The following is a 21264-nucleotide window of genomic DNA, read 5'->3' as shown; positions in this document are numbered from 1 at the left end:
AGGAGCCGACTTCTTGTGATAAACCAAGGGTCCGGTGTCTAAAGAATAACCTATTAACACGACATAACTGTGCGCTAAACATTTCCTTACAGGACCGTAAATAATAAACACGTTTAATTGAGCCACGCGATTATAAAGCTGCCGTGTACATATTTACTTTTCACTAACTTAGTTTCTTTATTTTATATTTGAATATACAGACTTGAGCGCTCAAAGCGTAGACCGAGCTTTTAAAGTTTCAAAATTGAACCCTGAATCTTCAAAAACTCAAACCCCTAAGGGTGAGTCTTAAAGCTTCAAAACGCAATCTTAAACTCTGAGTCTTGAAGATTCAGGGTTCTATAAAGCTGTGATTTCTGACGCTTCGAGGCTCACCTTTGAGTTTGAAGGCTTAGAGTTCTATGAAGCTTGAGTCTTGAAAGCTTAGAGTTTTATAAAGCTTGAGTCTTGAAGGCGTAGAGTTCTACAAAGCTTCAGGCTTGAAGGATTAGAGTTCTACGGAGCACAAGTCTTGAAAGCTTAGAGTTCTATGAAGCACGAGTCTTGAAAGCTTAGAGTTCTATGAAGCTAGAATGCTTAGAGTTTCACAAAGCTTAAAACTTGAAGGTTTAGAGTTCTATAAAGCTTGAATCTTGAAGGTTTAGAGTTCATTAAAGCTTGCGCCTAGAAGCTTTACAGTTCCACAAAGCTCGAATTATTAACAGCACTAACTTTAACACGTCGAGCTGATCAAAGTTCTAGTTCATTCGACTATCCATCAAGCATAATCGCAGCCTAAACTTCAACGAAGAACGGAGCAAGTGGACACAGAGAATTCAGCTTCACAGCGGACGCGCAAGGGTTTGCATAAGCACGAAAGGTGGGGAGACGATGCGTGTGCCACAGAGATCGAGCCCCGACACGGTACGGATCAAAAGCGCAATCAAATAGAACGCTGCTCTATTAAAAGTCGAATGAAACGTAGAGGGGGAGGGGGTGGAGGCAGGGTTATGATCGCGGGTTTTAATCGGCGCACAAATGACGCAGGTATGTGCGAACCTGGTCCGCGGCCGGCCGACCGCGCGGAATCCCGAATTCTATATGCACTTCTGTAAACTTATCGACCACGGTATTCGCGTCGCGTTTGTCGGCGGGACAGCTGCACTTTTACGCGGCGCCGGAAACTGGCACGAATGAAAATACAGTTGCGCGGAAAATCGCGGATAAACTTCGCTGTCGCGGATTCGCGCGATTTTATAGGGACCGCGTCTTCCTCCGGCCATTTTTCTCTCTTTTTATTACAGCGAAGCTCAGCCAGCCATCACGAGTAGATACTCTTACCTACCGTTGCTCTTAACAATGCTGCATGAAAACGCTCGGAACGAGCGTACCCTTCTGTCGATATTCGCGGTGCATTTATTCTATACGTCGGTCGCGAATCTTGTCATTCGCGAATTCGTACACGCGAAATCTTCTTTTTCCTTCGTGGTCTTGTGTGATTTCAGTGTCGATATTAGTCGAATTTGAAGAGAAGGTTTGGAACTATTAAGGATTCTTCGAATGATCGTTGCATTGGTGTTTTGAGGGTCGAAGTGCATCGAATGGCGTTTTTATTAGATTAATTGACATATTCCGGCAACGAGAAAGATACGATAAGAGAGGAAGATCTGGATTCGGATTGAAATGAACCTGTGATTGAGAATGATCTTTAAGAAAAATACATTCCGGATATAATTACCGGGACGTTGGATAGAACAGATTTCCAAGAGAAAGACAGATAATTCCACCGAGACCGAAGTCTCAAAACGTCGCAACCAGGATGCACATCGCACGTTTGAGATTAGGAGTAAGAAGATTCGATTCAAAGAAGACTCGCGCGAAGGCGGTCGGATCGCATTAGAGTAACACGCGAATAACGCGAGATCAGACGGGGCTGTACCCGAGCCGTCTCTTTGATGTCACGAATGCACGGCGCGTTATGAAATCCTCCCCTCTCCTTGCTCCAAAACAGAATGCATCGAAAATAAAGCGTGTGTTCACCTTGACGGAATTTCCTCGAACGAATAGATGATCGTCGAATTTCCCCAGTCCCTCGACAATGTTTTCAGCTCTGGCTTATTAATGCTCAGACTGATCAACGTCTTTAACCCCCTGCCGCGCGAGTAAGACTCGCGACGAGGATTCTCGGTTTAATTGAATAAAAATCAAAATTGTACAAATTACTAAGCTCGCACTTTGACTGTCTCCGATAACTTATGCAATCAATGTAAATTCAGATGTAACAGATTTCACGTAAATTGTTAAGAAGCAGATATGTAAAGGACTGTGGGTATAGATGGTCGAAAGCAACTCGTCATCCCCGATAATATTCGGATTTTGACCCGGAGCGTCATATCGCCCCCGATGTTCCCCGGGCCAGCTCTCCACGTCACCGCGGACCAACCTCACGCGTCACCCCAGGGCCAGCTTGCCGTTTCCTCCGAGTGAGCTTCAGCCCTGAGTCACCACCTCTACCACCGTTTGTAAATCACTATAAGAATGGACCCAGGGTCAATTTCTGTCTCTCTCTTTTACGCTAAAATTGGCGGCGTTGACTTGTTTGGAAATAACGATGATTATGTGTGGAAACGCCGAGTGCCTGGAAATGCGCGAAGGAGGAGTGTTCGAGACCGAGCGACTGGGGCCGTGAAAATGAAGCGTGTACGTGACCACGTGAATTTTGATTATGGACGAAAGGTTAGGGTGCGAGTGAGAGAGGTGCGAGTGAGAATGGTGTAAATGTAAAGATTCCGTCAGTTCGTGAGATTGCTGAAGTGCCGGTACTCCGAGGGTTACCGGTAAAAAGAGTCCGACGAGCACGGCCGCGAAGAAAATTGTCCGACAAGGGGTTAACTCGACAGGCGATGCGCGTATCGAATGGTAAATGGCATCGACAGCCGGATGTCTGGCGCAAAAAAACCGTGACTGACGAAGAAGTCGATGATTAAGGGACTCCCTTTCAGCTTATTAATCGGGTCTCACGCATGGGATAGCGCAACGTCTCCCCGGCTCCGCGATTCGCCCGTGCAATTTACAAGGGGGACGGGGGAGAACGCACGAGTGCTCGATAATCGATTACGCGAGCAAAAGAACTGTCCGGCGGAAATTGACGGATGAACGCAGAGGATGTAATATCTTCTCTCGTCGTACACGACGCGCCTCTGTGAAAAACAGGCCGGGATGGATGAGGGAGGCACGGAGGAAGACGGGGGTAGGAAGGGGAGAGCTGCAGAAGAGAGGACGAGATTTTTTGATAAAGTTATCGGGGAATGTTTAAATTAAATCCGACCAACCGAGAGTGCTTTCGATTCGACGTGGCCAAAACGACCGAAAGATTTCAATTGGTAGGTAACATGCAGGATGAAATTTTCTCTCGCCTGCGGACCCTTTCGCGGGACCATGGACGCCATGGGGCGCAGATGTCGACCGGATTACAAAATGGACTTCCCACGGACCAGACGTGGGTTTCCCGATTAAAAAACACGGGATTCTCGCGCGAGCGGAATCCTACGCGTGATTTTTTTATGAGATGTTTCCGGTAAAAGATCATTTTTTTTCGTCGCGGACACTGCGTGGTTCGCGGCGATGCCTCGGTTTGATTAGGTACGAGAAGTATTGATTACTCGGAGAGCACCGGATGGGTTGGATTGTAAAGAGTGACGAGAAGTGATTTTTATTCGATGTTTTTTCGTGATAGGCATCATTCTTTTGGGGGATGCTGCGTGATTTTCGGTGTTCGCTGCGGTACTTCACTCTGATTAGGCAGGAAAAGTATTAATTACTCGGAAGCTGTCGGCTGGTTGGATCGTAAAGAGTGACGAGAAGTGATTTTTATAGGTAAAGTAGACTCCAGCGTGATCTATAATCTTCCGTCGACGGCCGAACGACGTTTAATGGGAAACGAGGCGGCCAAAGCTCCGCAGTATATTTTTCAGACATCGCGATGATGCGATCAAAATCGCAGATTAAGGCAATTTCGTTTCATTTAACCCGAAAGGAGAGATTTAAGAGCACTGATCTAAACGTGATGTTATAATCCCAGTTTTTAACGGGAGCGATTGGATGGCTGTTCAGGGTTTGTAATAAAATTATTTGAAATTTCAGAAATTGAATTTCTCGGACATACCCGTTACAGTGAAACAAACTAGATTCATCATTAAATAAAGGTACAATGGATTATAATCTGTTCTAATTAACATCTAAGCAAATTTTCATGCAAACATAGATTTCTTATTTTCATAAAAACTTATTAAGAGTCAAAATCGTTTTCATTGTCCAATATTTCAAACCAATTGATATGTTTGACAATATATTAATTACCACGCTTCCAAACGAATGCAAGTTTGCATTTAAATACAAGTTTCCTTCATTCCTGGTAGATCAATACAATAAAAATCGTGATATGAACTTAATCAACATAGCTGCGAAAGACATTGTGCAGCGCACGATAAATATTTCCATTCTGAGTTTCTTATTTACAGCGTAACGATTCCGAACCGTTCATTCACGGTATAACAGATACAGAAGCTGATTCAAATTTCAATGGAATTGTTTATTCCACTGCATTTTGCGGACTCGACAGTAGTAAGTGATGAAAACACCGATATAGAGGATGCTCGGGAATATTTTTCCCGATGGTTTCAGATACCGTGCAGCTGATTACCGTTTAGCAGCGCTGTAAAGCCGTACATGCAAGTATTCACACGTGCAGGATATTGGATACCGTAATACGAGCGGAACACGAGCTATCCTGCAAAGTTAACCGCAATAATCACGCGGCATTATATCCGACCTAACGTGTAACAGCCACGTACACAATGTTCGGCGAAATTGTTCACCGTTGTTCGAATCGCCCGGAGAATATCAGGGTTCCATTTAATCGGCCCTCTAAATCGACTAACACCGTGTCGGTTGTTTCTATCGTGTTTTTGCTCGTTGTCGCTGACACTCTAATTGAATTCTTTAGAAATTCGAAACGTTTCGATCGCACCCTCCCTCGTAATCCAATCAAGTGCACACTTGCGAGCGTGTTTACATGAACTGTTCGAAATCCTAATGGCCATTAAACCTGTAACCCGTTCTTTTATCATTGCTTCCGAAGTATCGGATCGGGTTGTAAATTATTTCCTATTTTTCTGTTTTTTTTTCGTTCATATGTACATCGATCGACGCCGTACTATTTATTTATAAGTAATCTACGAGCTATTCTAAATCCAAGATAATAATATAAATTACGACTAAAAGTAAATGTAGTAAACTGTTACTGCTTCTTCACTTCTGCAAACTAATATAAGACATTACAAGTTATAAGTTATCTAAAGTATGAATCTTTATAATCATCGACAAGAATATCTGTAATTCTGTGAATTCTATTCTCTATGTAGAATCGAACAAACTCGAAGTGTAAAAATGTCTCCATGCTTCGCTATTCGCACGCCGCTATACCCGTGCGTCGACCTACTAACGAGGCATTATTTCGCGAACGATAATGAAGGAAAAATCCAAACAAGAGCTTGTGATCAATCAACTAAGTGTTGACTCCCAAGGGATAGTTGCAAGTATCATGATTTACGAGGTTCCGGTAGCTAATTACATTGTCCTTAATGTCCGTCCATCATCGGGAACACTCGAGTCCCCGGATTCGTCCGCGGAGCACCGATGTAATCTCGTTTTTCGAAAGTAACGAGCTATGCCGTTCAACATTTTTTAATCAAACTCTGGCTTTCGAGAAGTATAAGCCAACGGTATAAAATATTTAAAGCGCTGCGTGGCGCGACGTTACCCGGTAATCTAGCGTCCCCTAATTATACAGCTCGTTTACAGACAACGCGCCGTCCAATATTCACGCGCCGGCCTCCGAGAATTGTGTCATCAAATCAACGAATACAAATCCACCGCGCGACTAGACGATCAATAATTAATAAGTCCGCCGTTACAACGTTTCGAGTCGGCCGTTCTCACTTGAACCGCGGACTCGTTCGATAACGCCACAACGTTTGAGGTCTGTGAGAACTCGAAAATGCAGAAAAACTCAATGATCGACAATCGTGCTCCAGATATCATTATAGTAATAAGATATTATGTGATTATTCTTTGTACGGCATACTCTGTTCTTTGTAATTTTAGAAATCTAAAGAATCTGAAATTTTCGGAAACTCGATCCTGATTATGACAGACTACCTCCATCGAACGAGTAAATTCGAGATTAATGTCCAATCCTGGCGCAACAGGATTTGCAGGCTGTTGCTGGCAAAGGTTCGCGAGACTATTTAATGGCAGGTCGCTTATACGGACTTCAGGAGTAATTTGCATGGATTGATAAAAATGCATTCGATTGGACGCTCCGCTGCGTTCCAAAGAAGACAGGAACGTTAGTCAAGTTTATTGAACGTTTCGCCGAGCGTTCAACAAGTTTTAGGAGATCGAGACTGCTGTAATTACATAAGGCTCGCAGTCTATTTACTTTTATGCTTCGATCAGGAACGATCGTACGTAACGTTGGCGTGACCGGTGTCGACGATTGACTGTGACTTTCGTTTTTGCAGCTGGAACTCGATGAAATATGTGAAGTCAGACATGAATTGTGTATTATTCGTGTACAAGTAGATTAAAAGTAGGAAGTACAGTTTCTTCGTGCAACTCTTCGCTTCGAATGGAATTTATTGTGTAACAATGACGAGTGAATTACATTTTGGCACGAAATGTTTATGTAATTTTATGTTTCTCAAGTGATTCGCACAGACAGCTATTACATAGAAACTTTTTATTCCTGAAAGATCCTCGTTCCAAGCATAAAACAATCAGGCAGAGAAAAAACTAATAACGTCGTATCACGGTCACTGTCATTCGCAAGTAGAAGCAATCAACACTAGCCAGACACCTTAGCAAACACCACACAGAAGCAAAATATACATTCAGTATTACGATCGTATTACACGTATCACTACATATCTCCTATGCAGTCTTAATAAACTTATCATCAAGCTACAGTGGCAGCATTGTAATGAACTCAAACGTAAACCATTTAACACGTTCACTACCAGCGTCACATATTTGTGATGATATTTTATATAATGAAAATGAAATGTAGCCTATAGATATTGTTATTAGAAATAATAAACTAGGACATTATATTTAGGAACCCAATGACTCGCTTCAGTTTCATTTTTCGAATATTTTCTTAAGATTTATCGGATTGAAGAAAATATAATTGAGAAGACCGCCACCGAAATAAGCGCTGGTAGCGAACGTGTTAATTGCTAGCCCAGCCTGGTTGGCAATAATATAATACCACTTGAAACGTGAACTTTGCATTGCCGTTTTATTACTATTTTACAGTTTAAGGAACCGTAGACTCTGCTTCCGGTTGAAATCCATGGGAATACATTCATAAATTAAAGATTTTGGCAAACGCGCTTCACTGATTTTTCACCGGATTTGTCAGCCGCGTACAAATGGCGTGTTGCATTGGCGAAGGAAGTGCGAGAACGGAAAAGGTATTCGAGTTGGAAAGGATAGGGCCCGATAGAGGAGCCGCGAGCGGGTAACCGAGCGGCAAGTTTCAACGCAGTCGTCCCTTTTTCCTGACGCGAACGGCAGTAAAGTTGGCTCAACTAGAACGAGCTAAATTACACCGATCTTTTATTGCGGCACGTTTATACGTCGGGCGCGGCGGAGCTGTATCGTTACCGGAAAACTCCTGGGGCGGAACCGTGGCCATATTCCAGCTCGTTCGAAGTACAGATACGCCGGGGATTGTAAACAAAAATACGATCCTGCTCACCTGCACACGCCACCCGTCTCCGATATATACGGTGTTCTATAACACCGAACCGCTCGAACGTCTTGCCACCTGTCGCCGTTTACATCAATCCATTTTCCCACCAGTAATCCCGTTTCGACGCGCATTTGCAGTGGGATTGAGAAACCTTCCGTTCATACGTGCAACAACGTTTGATAATTGTAGGTTAGGTTGAGATTTATTAGACAACTCGTGGAAGAAGCAATTTTGAATAATATACTGACGTATGGAGAGACTGAGGATAGACACAATGATCATGTAGAATTTTCTGGGCACATTTAGCTCTTTGCGGACGGAGATTCTATAATATATACGAAACCTTCAGTAGATGAAGCTGAATTACTTATCAATTGCTTAATTAATGTAAAAAAAGGAAACTACGTACTTATCTTTTACTGTTCGAGTGATCAAATCATTTGTTTGGGACCGTAGAAGGTTAATACCAAAGTAATTTTACGCTAGGTTCACGGACATTTGGTGAAAATTCTGTTGTTCCCGAGGAAATTAGTACTTGTAGCAATCAAAATCTACATCAGTATTTACCAAGCATTTATAATATTCAATACTTCAAACTGACACGTCTCATGGACCTAGTGTCAATCCACTAACAACGAATAAACAACCACAACGATATACAATTACGAATCTCCTCCGATCTTCCCATCCCCAAAAACCAGCCGAAAATCCCCAATTCCTCCAACAAAAGCCGAAAGCACACATGAATATAAAACTTATAGAAGACCACATCTACCCAGAATTTCGTTTCATTCCGCGGAATCCCCGGCAGCGTAAGGTGGCAGGGGCAGAGGTGTTCCCGTTGGAACGATGCGGCTCCGTATACACCGTTATTATCCAGTTCAGCATGCGAAACAGCCGTAGACGTCATTCGAAGTCACGCAGTTAACTGAACGTCTAAAGAAGCATCGCCGTCATCGTCATCGCAGGTAGCCTGGCGCAGCGTAACTCGTAAAGATAACGAGTGCTCGCCGGACAAGGGGCCGTGAGCGGTGTATTCTGAAGCGCATGGCTGCCGGGACAGCCGGCGCGATTCAGCCGCGTGTTTACACGAGCTTTTCTCACTGTTCTGAACCGGCGAAGACGGTCTTTACAGCGTCGCGCGGCACATATTAAAAGCAGCTCGTGCATAACCGGCCCGTGGTGGCGCGCCGTGCGGACCCGCGATGTTTCCCCGGGCAGGGACGTTGGCGAGGAGACGGGGAGTAGGAGGGATACACGCCGCGGTACGAACAGGGGATGCGTTTTAGACGGAACAGCCGGGGCGACCGCCTCCGCCATTAACTTTGATGCGCTTATAAAACGCAGTAGGTTTGAGCTACGCAGACACCCGGCCGTGGAATGCACGTATCGCGTGCGTCGGTGTCCGCCTGCACATGCAAGTTTGCGCGCGCGTGTAGTATAGAGTTTCCAAATTTAATAGCTCTGTGTGTCGAGCAGGATGCAGGAATGAGGAATGGGCGCACACACGGCAAGTATAGAAAAGGGGGTGGTCGAGGCTGGAGCGAAAGGGAGGGTTGGCTCTCAACCATAAATACGGCAGCTGGTTGATTATATGGAGCCCCATGTCAAATCGACTGCCCGCCCCGCGCATTTCCACCACTTTCCGCAGTCAGGCCAACCTAGCCATCCCTCGCCCCCCGACGCGATTCACCCTCGAACGTGGTTACGTTTTATCCTCGTTTCCATCTCGTCCACGTTGCCCGATGCATCCTCTTGCCGGATAGAGGATGCATCTGCGGGATACGCGTATCTCTCGCTCGTCTCTCTTCTCGTCGTTCTTCCGCTCCGGTTTATTCCAATTCTCTTTCTGGCTTCGGACGCCGCGCTACCTAGCATACCTTCTTCCCACCCTCGCGAACGATCCTGGCCGGAAGAGCGTGCACGCGGACCGCTGGTTCATCTTGGGATCAGCTGGCCGACGGAATGGACACCGGAGTGACGTGACTGGATTTAATTTGCTTACCGACTCGGCGAATCGCCAGGGACACGGTCCCGGCGACTGCTTTTCGGATAGGGAGAGGCCATGATGGAGGATGTTCAGCGATTAGGGTATGCGTATCGACGATGAGGACTGGATTTTCCTTGTGCTGATTGGGTTTTGCTGGGAAATACTCGTTGGCTTTCTTCGAGCGAAATGGATTTGAGAATGTGTTATTCGAAATGGTAACTTGTTGAAGTTATTGGAGAATAAGTAGCAGTGTTTTCTCGGTGTGAACTAGCGAGGTACATGGACTGTGAGATTTTTAGATTAGAATATGAAGGTTTCTATATGAAGTTAAGGTGATTGAATCATTTGAAAACATAGAGCAGCGCTTGGAACGTCGAAGTTCTGCCAACTTATTCCCTTAAGTTTCTTTCCGTTTGGTGGCTAATATTAAACCGCAGTTCGTCCCCGACTCTGAAGATATTGAAATCCGTTTACTCGCGACTCCGAAGACGATTTCGATCCACTTAGAACTTGATCATCCTTTTCCACGGGGTGCGAGTTTGTAAGTCACTCGGTTTTTAACTTGATTTCGACACAAAGAACGGATTAACGGGCGGAGCGTCCGAGTCTCCCTTTAAATGGTATTTATACCGCAAGCTGGCAAGAAATTAACTGTAAGCTTCCGTGCGAAATGCGCGGCAGATTGAGCGTGAAGCAGATACCCGATGACGTTACGTGATATCACTCTTGATTTTCTATTCTTAGTTCGTTACGCGTGTGTCACGCGTTCGTTTTCCTCGTTTTTTCAGTCATTCCTCGCGCGAGTGTTCCCCCTATTTTCTCGGCGCACAGAATGCTAGAATGACGCGAGCTTAGAAACAATTTAATCGCTTTCCAAGGCGCGCTGCGAGCTATTATTAAAGTCGCATTTCAAAGGACCATTTCGTCGACGTTGACAAGTTGATTTACATCGGGAACTACGGGGTTAAATGCTCTTATTACAGTTAATCGTAGGCAATGACGGTAACGTCTCGTGGCACTGCCAGGCCGTGTATATAATCGGGACAGACGGCCGCGGACGGTGTTTTTGGAGCGCGCTCGTACGTTCGGGGCGTGCCGTTAATCGATTATGCGCAATTATTTACAATATCCTGCAAATTCAATATTAATCAAAGGGCCAACGACTGTCATTTCGTATTCCCGTTAATCGTAAATTCAACGATCCCCCGGTAACCCTACATTATCATCCACTGAAAATTTCATAGCCTCGCCTATGACGATAGGATTACTCTTCAGAGCATTTCCCACGTTAATGCCGCGTATAAATGAATGAAAATAACAATTTCATACTTCGCCGGCCGGGTTTGCCCGGAAATTTTCGCTAAAATTTGTCCACCGAATATTTATTCGTTTTTGCGTTTTACTCGCTGCAGACGAGACGCGTATCGCTCTTTTATCAAGAAAATACGGGCGTTTGTTTTTCGTTGCCAGAAAGTGCAATACTCTGCCACCTTTTCATGCACTTGTCAGTGTAGAGTACTACATTTTTCTTTTAGAAAGGAGTAACTTTCTGTCTAAACAACAGCACAATACTTCGAAAGTCGAAGTGGAAGCAAGGACAAAGCATTGTACACGAAGAAAGAAACGAAAAACGTAAAATAACATTTTCTCGAGCGAGAATTCCTGAATGTTTCTCAAATCATTCGACTTACGAGTTCCTCGAATATACAGCTATTCGGTAACGACCCGCTGGCGTGTCTGTTCATAGTTCGCCACTTCTAGTTCCTGTAAAGACAAACAACCCATCTGCGAACATCCAAGGTCGATTATATCATAAAAGAGGAATCGCACAAACAAATACCACCATACATTATCAAGCCACTATCCCCCGTAAATGTACAGTATCCAATTAAAACATAGCATCAGCACACGCGAAACAGTTGAAAGACATGTTGTCACGAGATGTGAGAAATCTCCCTATTCGATCAGCGATGTGTTAGATACTAAACTATAAAAACTAACCTTTACACACGCCTAGAAAATACTACATCAATATGTCAAAAGCAGCAAAACCTCAGATCCATCTTTTATAGCGCTCCATACAAAAACTGAAAGAACCAAAAAGAAAAACGAGTGAAGAACGTACGAAACAAAAAGAACTGCGGCTAACGTAAGAAACATCGATGATGAAGCACGCATCAGAACGCATCGCGCGAACCGTGAAAAAGACTGACACTCATCGAGACATGTCTCGAGACAAGTCTCGAGAGAAGTCTCGCGGGAGCCTTGAGATAACCGCGCGTGTCAGCCAATCATCGTGCTCAGCTTGCGAAGCGTCGCGTCTGCTGCCCCGTTTTACCGGATAGACGGTAGGCGCAAAAACGGCCGGAAAATATGGGAATCGAGGGAACAATAGGGAAACGCGCGAGGAAAGGGGTTACAACGGATGAAGCCCGAAGTGACAGGGTACGCGAGTGGTAAACGATGCGCTCGCAGCCACTTGTAGCGCACGGAACGGGCACGTGTACGGGTGCAGTAGTCGCGTGTTGCATTCTATAGCGAGAAATGGGGTGAAGAGCGCGATTACACGAATCGCGGCTGTGTAGAGGCCGAAAGCGGGCTGGGCTTGCCAAGCAACAGTGTGTTTCCCTCCCTCTCGACCCTCTAACTGTCTCTCTCTTTCTCGCTCTTCACTTCTCCGCCGCGGGTCTATATCTCTCTGCCCGGTCGTTCCCATTCACGTGTCCCTCCCCACGACATTTTTTTCCTTATTCAAACGCTCGAAAACCGCCGGGACCGGGGACGCCGAGCCGAAGACAATTTATTGGCCACCCGATAACAGGTGCCGACCCGGACACGATCCGCGCCTGCAATTTCACTGAATTATGGGATAGGCTCGCGCGGAACGAAAGTGGCACGCGAAAATCAATGCTAACCCTTTGTAGGAGATCGACGCTGGCTGGGGATCGTGGCGACGATGGATGATAGCGATGGCGGATGATCGAGTATTGTTCGTGATAATGATCGTCTACGGAGGTTAGGCAACGAGGGATTGCGAAGGATATTTGGAGGAGTGGATCTGTATAATTGATTATAGATTGTGAAATTGATTTTTTCGTTGGGATGGAGATTTGGGGTGAAAGTATCATGTTTGGGTAGATTAGAAGTAGCATGTAGATTGCAATGTTAGCGCAGATATTGGAATTTGATGTTCTATGGGAAGTAAAAATATGTAGGGTATGCCTCGTTGGAAATTTTGTTAGATTTGAAATTAAATAAGAGATTGCTTACTAATCTGTTTTATACAGTGAATTTAATTATACATGAAAAGTTAGTATTCAGTAAATGAAAGTATTGCCAAAAGATTTTAACAATGTTTCCTTGCGTTCATGAGATTGTAATGAATTTATGAATAATAATAGGCTAGTAATGAAATCGTTGTTAGTTGTTAATGATTGTTTCGAAAAGACGAATTGAACGAAACAGCCAGGCAAGGCACGTTGCACGCTCCTCCAGATAAAGTTCCGCAGACTTCGAGGAACTATTCGCATATTTCGAAAGTATCAAGCTGCTTGTATCAATAGAGCGCTCTATCAGACGGTAACATGACACTTATTGCATCGCGGGGAGCGGCGTTTACACACGCTCGCGGGACACCAGCTCGACGAACAAGAGGATGAAAACTGTTCAGCTCGAGAAGCCACGCGAAACAATGCGACTATTAAACGAAGTTGATTTATACCCGATGATCACCTTCCTCGCCGTGTCAGCGAGGAAACTCGGCCGGGGAACCGTGACTCCTTCACGTCTCGTTAAATCAGGATCAATTTCCGCCGAAAGGACCGTCCAAAATCCAAAGAAAGAACGTTATTCCCGATCGGATTTCCATTAATCCGAAACTCTCTTCCGTAAACTGTAATTCATCAGAATTTTCCGGCGTGATAATCGAAACGGAATCCACATAGAAGTAAATGAAACGAACAGCGTCGCGCGAAAGAAAAACAAAGAAAGCGTTAAACGATTAATAATCACGCAAGAGAAAAGAGGGGGGAGGGGAGAGGATCGCAGCGGATCACGGAACAACGCGTCACGTAATACGAGATTAATAAAGCGAAACGAAATTGCACACGCAACTGCATACACGTTCATCAAGATTAATAGCGATTCTCCTTTCCCACATTCGAGTGGTAGCATTTAATATTCGCGGACCAGATTCGTACAGCAGTAATTACCCCCTTTAACCTAGAGAATACACAATTCTCATTCCTACCCGAAGGAAAAAGAAAACGTTGAAAGTCCACGGAATCTAGACTCGACTGGACAATCTCAATTTCTAAAATCATTTAAATCGTTCCATCCATTTCTCCACATCCGAGCGGAATCTCAGAGATGAGAGTTAATCGCCTCGATTCGTTCTGAAGAGAAGCGAACAATGCAATTTGGATTTGTAGTACATTTTCTATCGGCATCGGCGGATTTTTCATTGAAATATTTATGCGCGTCGGCCGAGTCAACCGGGATGAACTTCGCACTTTCTAAATCCGAGTGATTTTCTCTTTGTCCAAGAAACCCGACGTCAACAATGCAACAGAAAGTTGCTCTCGCGAGTGATCTCCGTTCAGGTTGCAGTTGTCGGTAAGCTTTTCTTGAATTTATTGCCGTGACATATTCACTTGCTCCGCGGCGCGCTGCTGTGACCTTCTCTAACAACCATCACGAACCCCACCTTTCTCACGGCTGGCATCGCAAAAGGGACTTACGTGGGATTAGATCGAATCCTAATCGCCCGAGACTCCGGGCGTGCATCTAGCAAACGGCGACGCGTACACCTCTCAGACGAGCGCTAATTAAACTAACGAACTTAGCAGAATAGAATTCCCGTTTTGCGCGTCTACCGTCTCGGTTCTGTAATTATTTTCTCCCGATTATGCTGGCCCGGTTGGCATATGGGCTTTTACAGCAACTCAATTTACAACTTCGATCGTTTAACCCCCCGCGGAACGCGGGACTGTAAGTGCGGCGGGCACGAGCGACGCTCCTTCGCATCGGGAAACGAATTTTATGTGAAATGTGTAGGACGACTATGTTGGGATAGATGTTTCGCGATGGCTTTTGTTTATCGATGTCTTGTGATTCGTGGAGGTTTGGTCAGAATTTGTTTGTATTTCTTGATTTGCGAAACTTCGGTTGGAATTTGTCTGTTCGTATCTTTTCATTTGCGAAACTTTGGTTGGAATTTCGCTGTTCGTGTTTTCATTCGTGAAATTTCGATTGGAATTTAGGTATCGTTTTCGTAACATTCTACGCTAATCATTTTAGAAATTGGTTAATGTCTTGAAGGCTGATTTTATTTTTTGAATAGCGATATATGTATTCTTTGTATTCTCTGAAATAATCAATATTCATTATAGTGATTGCTTTTTCAGTATGCGAATTAGAGGGTGAGTAAAAGTCAGGGAAATGTGGGACTGTGCAGACCACAATCGGACGACAATTACATCAATTTAAAAGAACATGTTTGCTCTGTCACTCGATCAATTAACTTTTATAACAGACCAATACTCGTATATTACATTTCCCTTCCTTTTCATGAGAACGGATAAGAACACGTACAACTATCCCGGCTAATGGCAATTAATATAACTAACGTACTTTTTCTATGTTTGCCATGGGAACAATGCGTTAAAATTCGTTACTAACTCTTTACACCCCATTCGCTCTGCTGCGGAGACAATTTGCATTACAGATCTCATAGGATGAATTTCAAATTGTCAAATCTTCTTTTACTTTTAACTCGAATAAGACAAATTAATAAAAGAAATTAAACAATGCGAATCTATGAATATTTGTAATTATTCTTTTTTGAAAAGAAATTTTAGGTCCTCAAATGCTCCGCTATAGAAATAAATTTCAGGTATTGAAAAGGTTTGGAGTGTAAAGGGATTTTATCGGTATTATTCTATCGTCGAACGATGTCGTTCATTGAGACACACTTCAGATGTCAATGCTTGAAACGTCCGGGTTTCCTACCTCGCCAATAATTTCCCAATCTACACAGTTGCTTTATTTTCCATTTCTCATCTGTTTTTCTGAAGAGCATACAAATTACTCGAACGGTCACCGCATCTCCCTTTCCGCATCGAGTTATAGAAAACTTTCACCTTACTTTGCCACATCTGGCCAATGCTTTCAAAGAAACACAAGACTTTCAAATTGCTCCACACCTGCGGAACGATGTCACGATAAACCTTATCTGCTCGGAGACACTCGAAACATCGAGACCCTTGTTTGACTACTTTTAACACTGAAACCACCGAATAATTAAAAGTAAGTAATTAGTTGGAAATTAAAATTAACCATTAAGACTAAAATGACCCATTCCTGATGATTTCTTTACGTAATTGAGAAACTCTTAAAGAAATTGATTTATCAATACGAAAACTGATGCACTCCATAGATGCACTCTAGAAGTTCCTATACAGAAGCTTCAAAAAGTTAATTTCACTGCTCGGTAGTTTCTGTGTTAATCGGTTTCCGTATTCTCGCAATTATTCTGCTAAGAAAATAATATTTCGAAATTTAAAACATGAACAGTCCATGAAACTTCAAAAAGAAATATATTCTCCATTCGGTTTTTAAAATAATCCTCGTTCGGATTAACAGTTCCTCGACAAACCAACCTTTTGCAAGGAGAATTACGCGATCCAGAAGATACAAGGATTCGCGACCCTCGTCAGCGCGTATAGAAATTCGGTGGTGAGATACGTGTGAAAGCAGGTATCATAATTTCGCGAGATAAATGTGGTGCACGGTCCATGTGGAAGTGTCCGATATAAAGAGAACAAGAGGAATAACACGCACAAGCACGCGTGCATTCCGGTTCCTTTCACTCGAGGCAATAATTTAAATAAAAAGCGCAGAGACCTCTTTTTTTTACACGCCAACGGGCAATCGCGTTCGCGAGAGGGCCGCTTTATGGGATTGCGTTGTTAGAATTCTATTCGTTGTATATCTGTGACCAGTTTTGCCATTCGCTAATTACGATTTAACCCTTTGCCACTCTTTGTCTCTCCTCCTGTCCGTCCCTCTTTTCCGTCGCCCCACCCCCCTTCTATCACGGCTCGGCCGCCAGGCCACTCGCAAAGCTGAAATTTACAATTCCGTTAATGCAACGTATTAAATCGGAATCAATTATTCGAGTGATTTTATATTATATTTGGTTGCGGTGTTCTTTTCCGCGATATTATGTCCGTTGCACCCGGCCGATTCCGAACGGACGTCGAAAAATATTCTGATAATATTCCGCGGCGATCTCCACCGTCGGGGCTCTCATTGTTTCCAATTATAACGAATTAACATTTTTAATTAAAGCTTCTTATCACAATGACGGGCAGCGTATCCGCTCGCGCATCGCGACCCTCGCCGCCACGGAATTTCGCTGAACATTCGTACCTGGCGCACGTATTTTACAGCGCATTATCTTCATTATGGAATTCAGCTTTTAACGAAACAGATTCGGTGCACGAGTAGCGGTAAAGTCATAATTCTGAAGTGACGGAATTCAGTGGCAGGCGGCGCGAGCCACTCATTGGCCGCAAAACAGAAAGTAGAGAAAAATGACGCGACACTGAACATTGATTTCTCAAATTTCCCTTTAAATGGAAAAGCATTTTGCTCTATTACTACTAGTTTTAATCTAACCGCGTGAACTGTATAAAATATTCTAATCTTCAAATACTATTTGCCACTATGATATCTTTGTTATCTCATGCTGCTAAACCCAACTGTTAAGTACTCCGATTGTCACGAGCACCTTTGAGTATATGCTGAGTTTTTCGAAGGACCACCCAATGTTGGGACTGAATGATTGATTGACTGATAGCTAAGCTGATTCTCAACTGAGTCTGATTGAAGCTGAGCTGATTCTCAACTGCTTCTGACTCTGAACTGAACTGGTACTGATTTTGACTGAACTGATTCTGAACTGATACTTATACTGACTGTCAAACTGATGTGTCAAACTGATGTTTCTTCTGACTGTTTGAAGGGTTTTTATACCGATCCTGGGCCTACTCCCTCCCTCTCGATATACGAAGGTGGGCCTCATGGGCGGTTTTTCTATCCCTTCCTACGCAGGGTACCTACCCCTGTCTCATCCCCTTCCAGTCCGCCTGTAGCGCGGGTTTCCTGGAGCGGGAGCGACGGAGTTGGTCGCTATGCTGAACGAATGTTTGGCAACGCTAGGGAAATTCCATTAGGTCAAAATCCTTGAGGACACTTTTTCTAAAATTCTAACAGACCCTCTGGAATACAACTTTACGATACCTGGACTGAAGTGAAAAAACTAGACAATGGTTGATTTCTACGCTGAACCCTTATGTGTCGCATATTGGCTGCAGGCCGGCCTGCTAAAGTACCGGACGGAAAGCTGATGGTCACGAACGTCTCTAAGAATAATTCCCGTGTCGTAAAATTGTCCCCTTGTTGTCCTAACACCAACAGTAGTTCCTGTTACAACAATTCGTAAAATTTCGATAAAATTCTAAAACATTTACTCGAAACATATAATAAAACTACATAACAGAACGAACCTTCGATCTATGTAGCAAACAGAAAACTGTCCGAACGCAACGCGCATCGGCGAAGATATTAAACCAGAAAATCAATTATTCAAAACTGAGGCTACCAGCTGCACGACAGAATCCGCCTGTAAATTATCGAGCCGGCAATTATCAAGATCCCGCTGCACGTGCACAGCACTTACCACTGTATACCCAGCAGCGCGTTTCGCAGCGGAATAGCGCGCCACGGTCGCAGCTAAAGGATTAATACCGCCTCCCGCGTCACCCCGTTTAAAGAGAGGAACGCAGAGGTAGGAGGAGGCGAGAAACAGAAAATCCCAAGATAATGTGAGCCCGTGGAAACGGGAGCAAAGCTGAAACCCGCCGTGAAAGACAGAGTTCGAGTGATCGACGTCGAAGTAAGATCGGATCTTTCAGGGTGGGAAAAGAGATCGTCAGCGAGGACAGGAAGGGGCGAGAGAGGGTCGTAGGAAGAGAGGGCCTGCCGGGCGGGAGCGAGAGGGCCAATCAAACCGTCATTTGTAATCAATTAAAAGCCAATAAACCCGGTGCTGATTGGACTGCCAGGCACCGAGAGCACGCCGCGAAAACCGGGACAATAATAGCAGGTCATTAACAGCGGCATAGGGTTTATTTCTATGGGAACGCGTCGCAGCCGGTGCGCCAGCGGCTGTTGACGCCTGGGATTCTGCAATGCAATCGCTCGGTCGGGAACTTGTGAGTTCTCCGTGACCCTCCGCGAAAAGGATCGCGGCGCGCCCCCGATCGCACCTCCGCGCGTCACCACCAACCCCCCCCTTTTTTTATCCGCCGCCAACAACCGTCAACACCGCCGCCCCCTTCTCGCCCGGCACAGCCTAGACGTGTAATGGCGCTTTGTAGAGTTTCGAGAGCCGTTGACCTCGTCTCGACTCCTCGAGGAATCGTGAGCACCCTCGGGATCGATTGAAAATTACGCGCGCCGCGCGTAAAATCGAGGGAACTTCCCCGGCTCGCGGAGGGTGGAAACCCCGCGGGATGGTGTGAGCCGGAGAAAAAACCGGCGGGAAGGGAATCCACAGGAGGGAGAGGGTTGGAAGAGGATGAAAAAAGAGAAGAGAGAGAAAGAGGGAGAGAGAGAGAGAGAGAGAGAGCGACGGCAAGGGTGTTTGGATTTCAATTACGCAGGCCGGAAAACTGACGCGCGCGGTTCTCGTTAATGCAACCGAGCGCCTGCACCGATGCACTTCTTCCTTTTTCTTCCGCGGAAACAAGCCGGCGCGTGCGTCGCGGATTCGAGATCTCCGGCCGAAAATAAATTTACGCGCTCTCTAGCCGGTAATTGCAGGGAAGCAATTTGATCGAGCGATTTCTCGCTCGACGTCGTCGCCCTTCTGTGCGACTCGGGGCGTACTCGATCCAGTGAACGGCCTTTTCGATCCGCGATCCAACGATCGAAGGGTGCCTATGCAGAGTTTCAGGCGTGTCGGATAATTCCGAGCCGTTTCGCTTTATTGAGCTCTCTTCTCGCGTTTGCACGTTTTACCGTTGGCACTTTGGTTTTTGAATGGCCGGATTGAATGTTTTTGATCGAGCGTGTTTACGAGCTCTCCTTTTGATACTAACTCGAAGCTGACGTATGTAATTCTATTGTGGGAAATTCAGGAGAATTTTTTGCTCGATAACGAGGCAAAAGGGAAGCAGGGTGTGAGAGCGTGATATGGAGGGTTATTAAGTGAAATTGATAGTGCGTTGGAAATGTTCCACAATGCGGCAGAATTAAATATATCGTAATGGCGGGAGACTCGAATTTTTTAACGCAAATTTTATGTTCGCACGCAGCGTCGAATGGTGCAGGTATAAATAAATTGGAAATCCTTCGAAAATATTACAGCCGCGGGAAATGTTTCCAATGAATAACTGAAAAAATCGTAACCATGAATCACCCGTAGATATCGTGAATCAAGTTATTCCCATAGAATACTACGCAGACATATAAATGTTTTTTCGAGGAATACTTTCAAAATTCCTCCAGCCGAAAAACATGCCTGTATCGCGAACGATCAAGTTATTCATCACCCATCAACGAACTCCACGCGAACTAACCGGAATCCTTTACCCGCGTTATGCAATATTGAAATATGAAACCATTAAAATTACAATATAATTTTCATCGAACAAATGGCGCGCAACGTCAGTTAAATCGACCGTTTGCCAATATTGATAGTAGAGATAAATGGTATATCGGAATTTGCGACGCTCAAATTTCTGCATTGTATTACAGGCGCCGCTAATAATATAATTCAAATCGAAGATCTGCAATATTCAAAACCAAACAAACTCAGCCCCCAAAAATTAGACAAACCTGAACGTACCGAAAACATCCGAAATTCCAGAATTACCTTCAATTCCCTCCAACCTTCAACCGATTCTCGATCTCGCCGAAAGCAACCCCCGGAAGAATTCCGAAAAATTCTCAAAATTCTCTCTCCAGTTTGAAAACCGCTCCTGAAGCAGTGTGGGCGTCATCGGTTATCGATTCCGAAATATCAATAACGCACACCTTCGATTCTCCGTGCCTCTTTCCCACCCCTCTTCGGCGGTGACCATTCTCGTCCTTCGTGTTTCTCTGTTCGGCCGCGTAGCGCACGCGGAGAGAGCTATCTCTCCCGCGAGCGAGAATGAACAGCCGCCATTTCGCGGCGGCACCGCCGCCGCCGGGGATTGAAGCGTGTGCGTGCCGCTGGGGTTGCCGAGGGTGCGACAGAGACGCTGCCGCGGCGCGGAGGACGCGGCGGGGTGGTTTCGGCGGCGGTTGGAAGCGGACGAGGCGGACGAAGAGGGCGGAGAAGCGGAGGAGCACGAGATACCGGGGATTTAAACGCCAAATTCAGAACTCCGCCACCCTTCTCGCTTCCTTCCCGCATCCTTCTTTATCG

The 21264-nt window shown here is 44.9% G+C and overlaps 1 protein-coding gene across 14 annotated transcripts in view; it reads right to left on the bottom strand.

Moving 5' to 3' along the window:
- Window positions 1–21264, bottom strand: part of qin (tudor domain-containing protein qin) — a 316867-nt gene that overhangs the window by 197705 nt on the left and 97898 nt on the right. Inside the window, exon 1 of one of the 14 annotated variants that reach the window (XM_076365505.1) lies at window positions 11838–11971. The exons of 12 other annotated variants lie outside the window; for them this stretch is intronic. In XM_076365505.1, coding sequence (XP_076221620.1) covers window positions 11838–11963 — 126 coding nt within the window. In that variant the 5' untranslated portion in view covers window positions 11964–11971. Of the gene's footprint in view, window positions 1–8570; window positions 8647–11837; window positions 11972–21264 lie in introns of those variants that run through there. One more of the 14 variants, XM_076365508.1, reaches the window with a different exon arrangement.

Source organism: Nomia melanderi, chromosome 3 (assembly GCF_051020985.1).
Source record: "Nomia melanderi isolate GNS246 chromosome 3, iyNomMela1, whole genome shotgun sequence".
NCBI lineage: Eukaryota > Metazoa > Arthropoda > Insecta > Hymenoptera > Halictidae > Nomia > Nomia melanderi.
The sequence above is the reverse complement of the archived record's forward strand: the minus strand, read 5'-3'. Positions and strand labels throughout refer to the sequence as shown.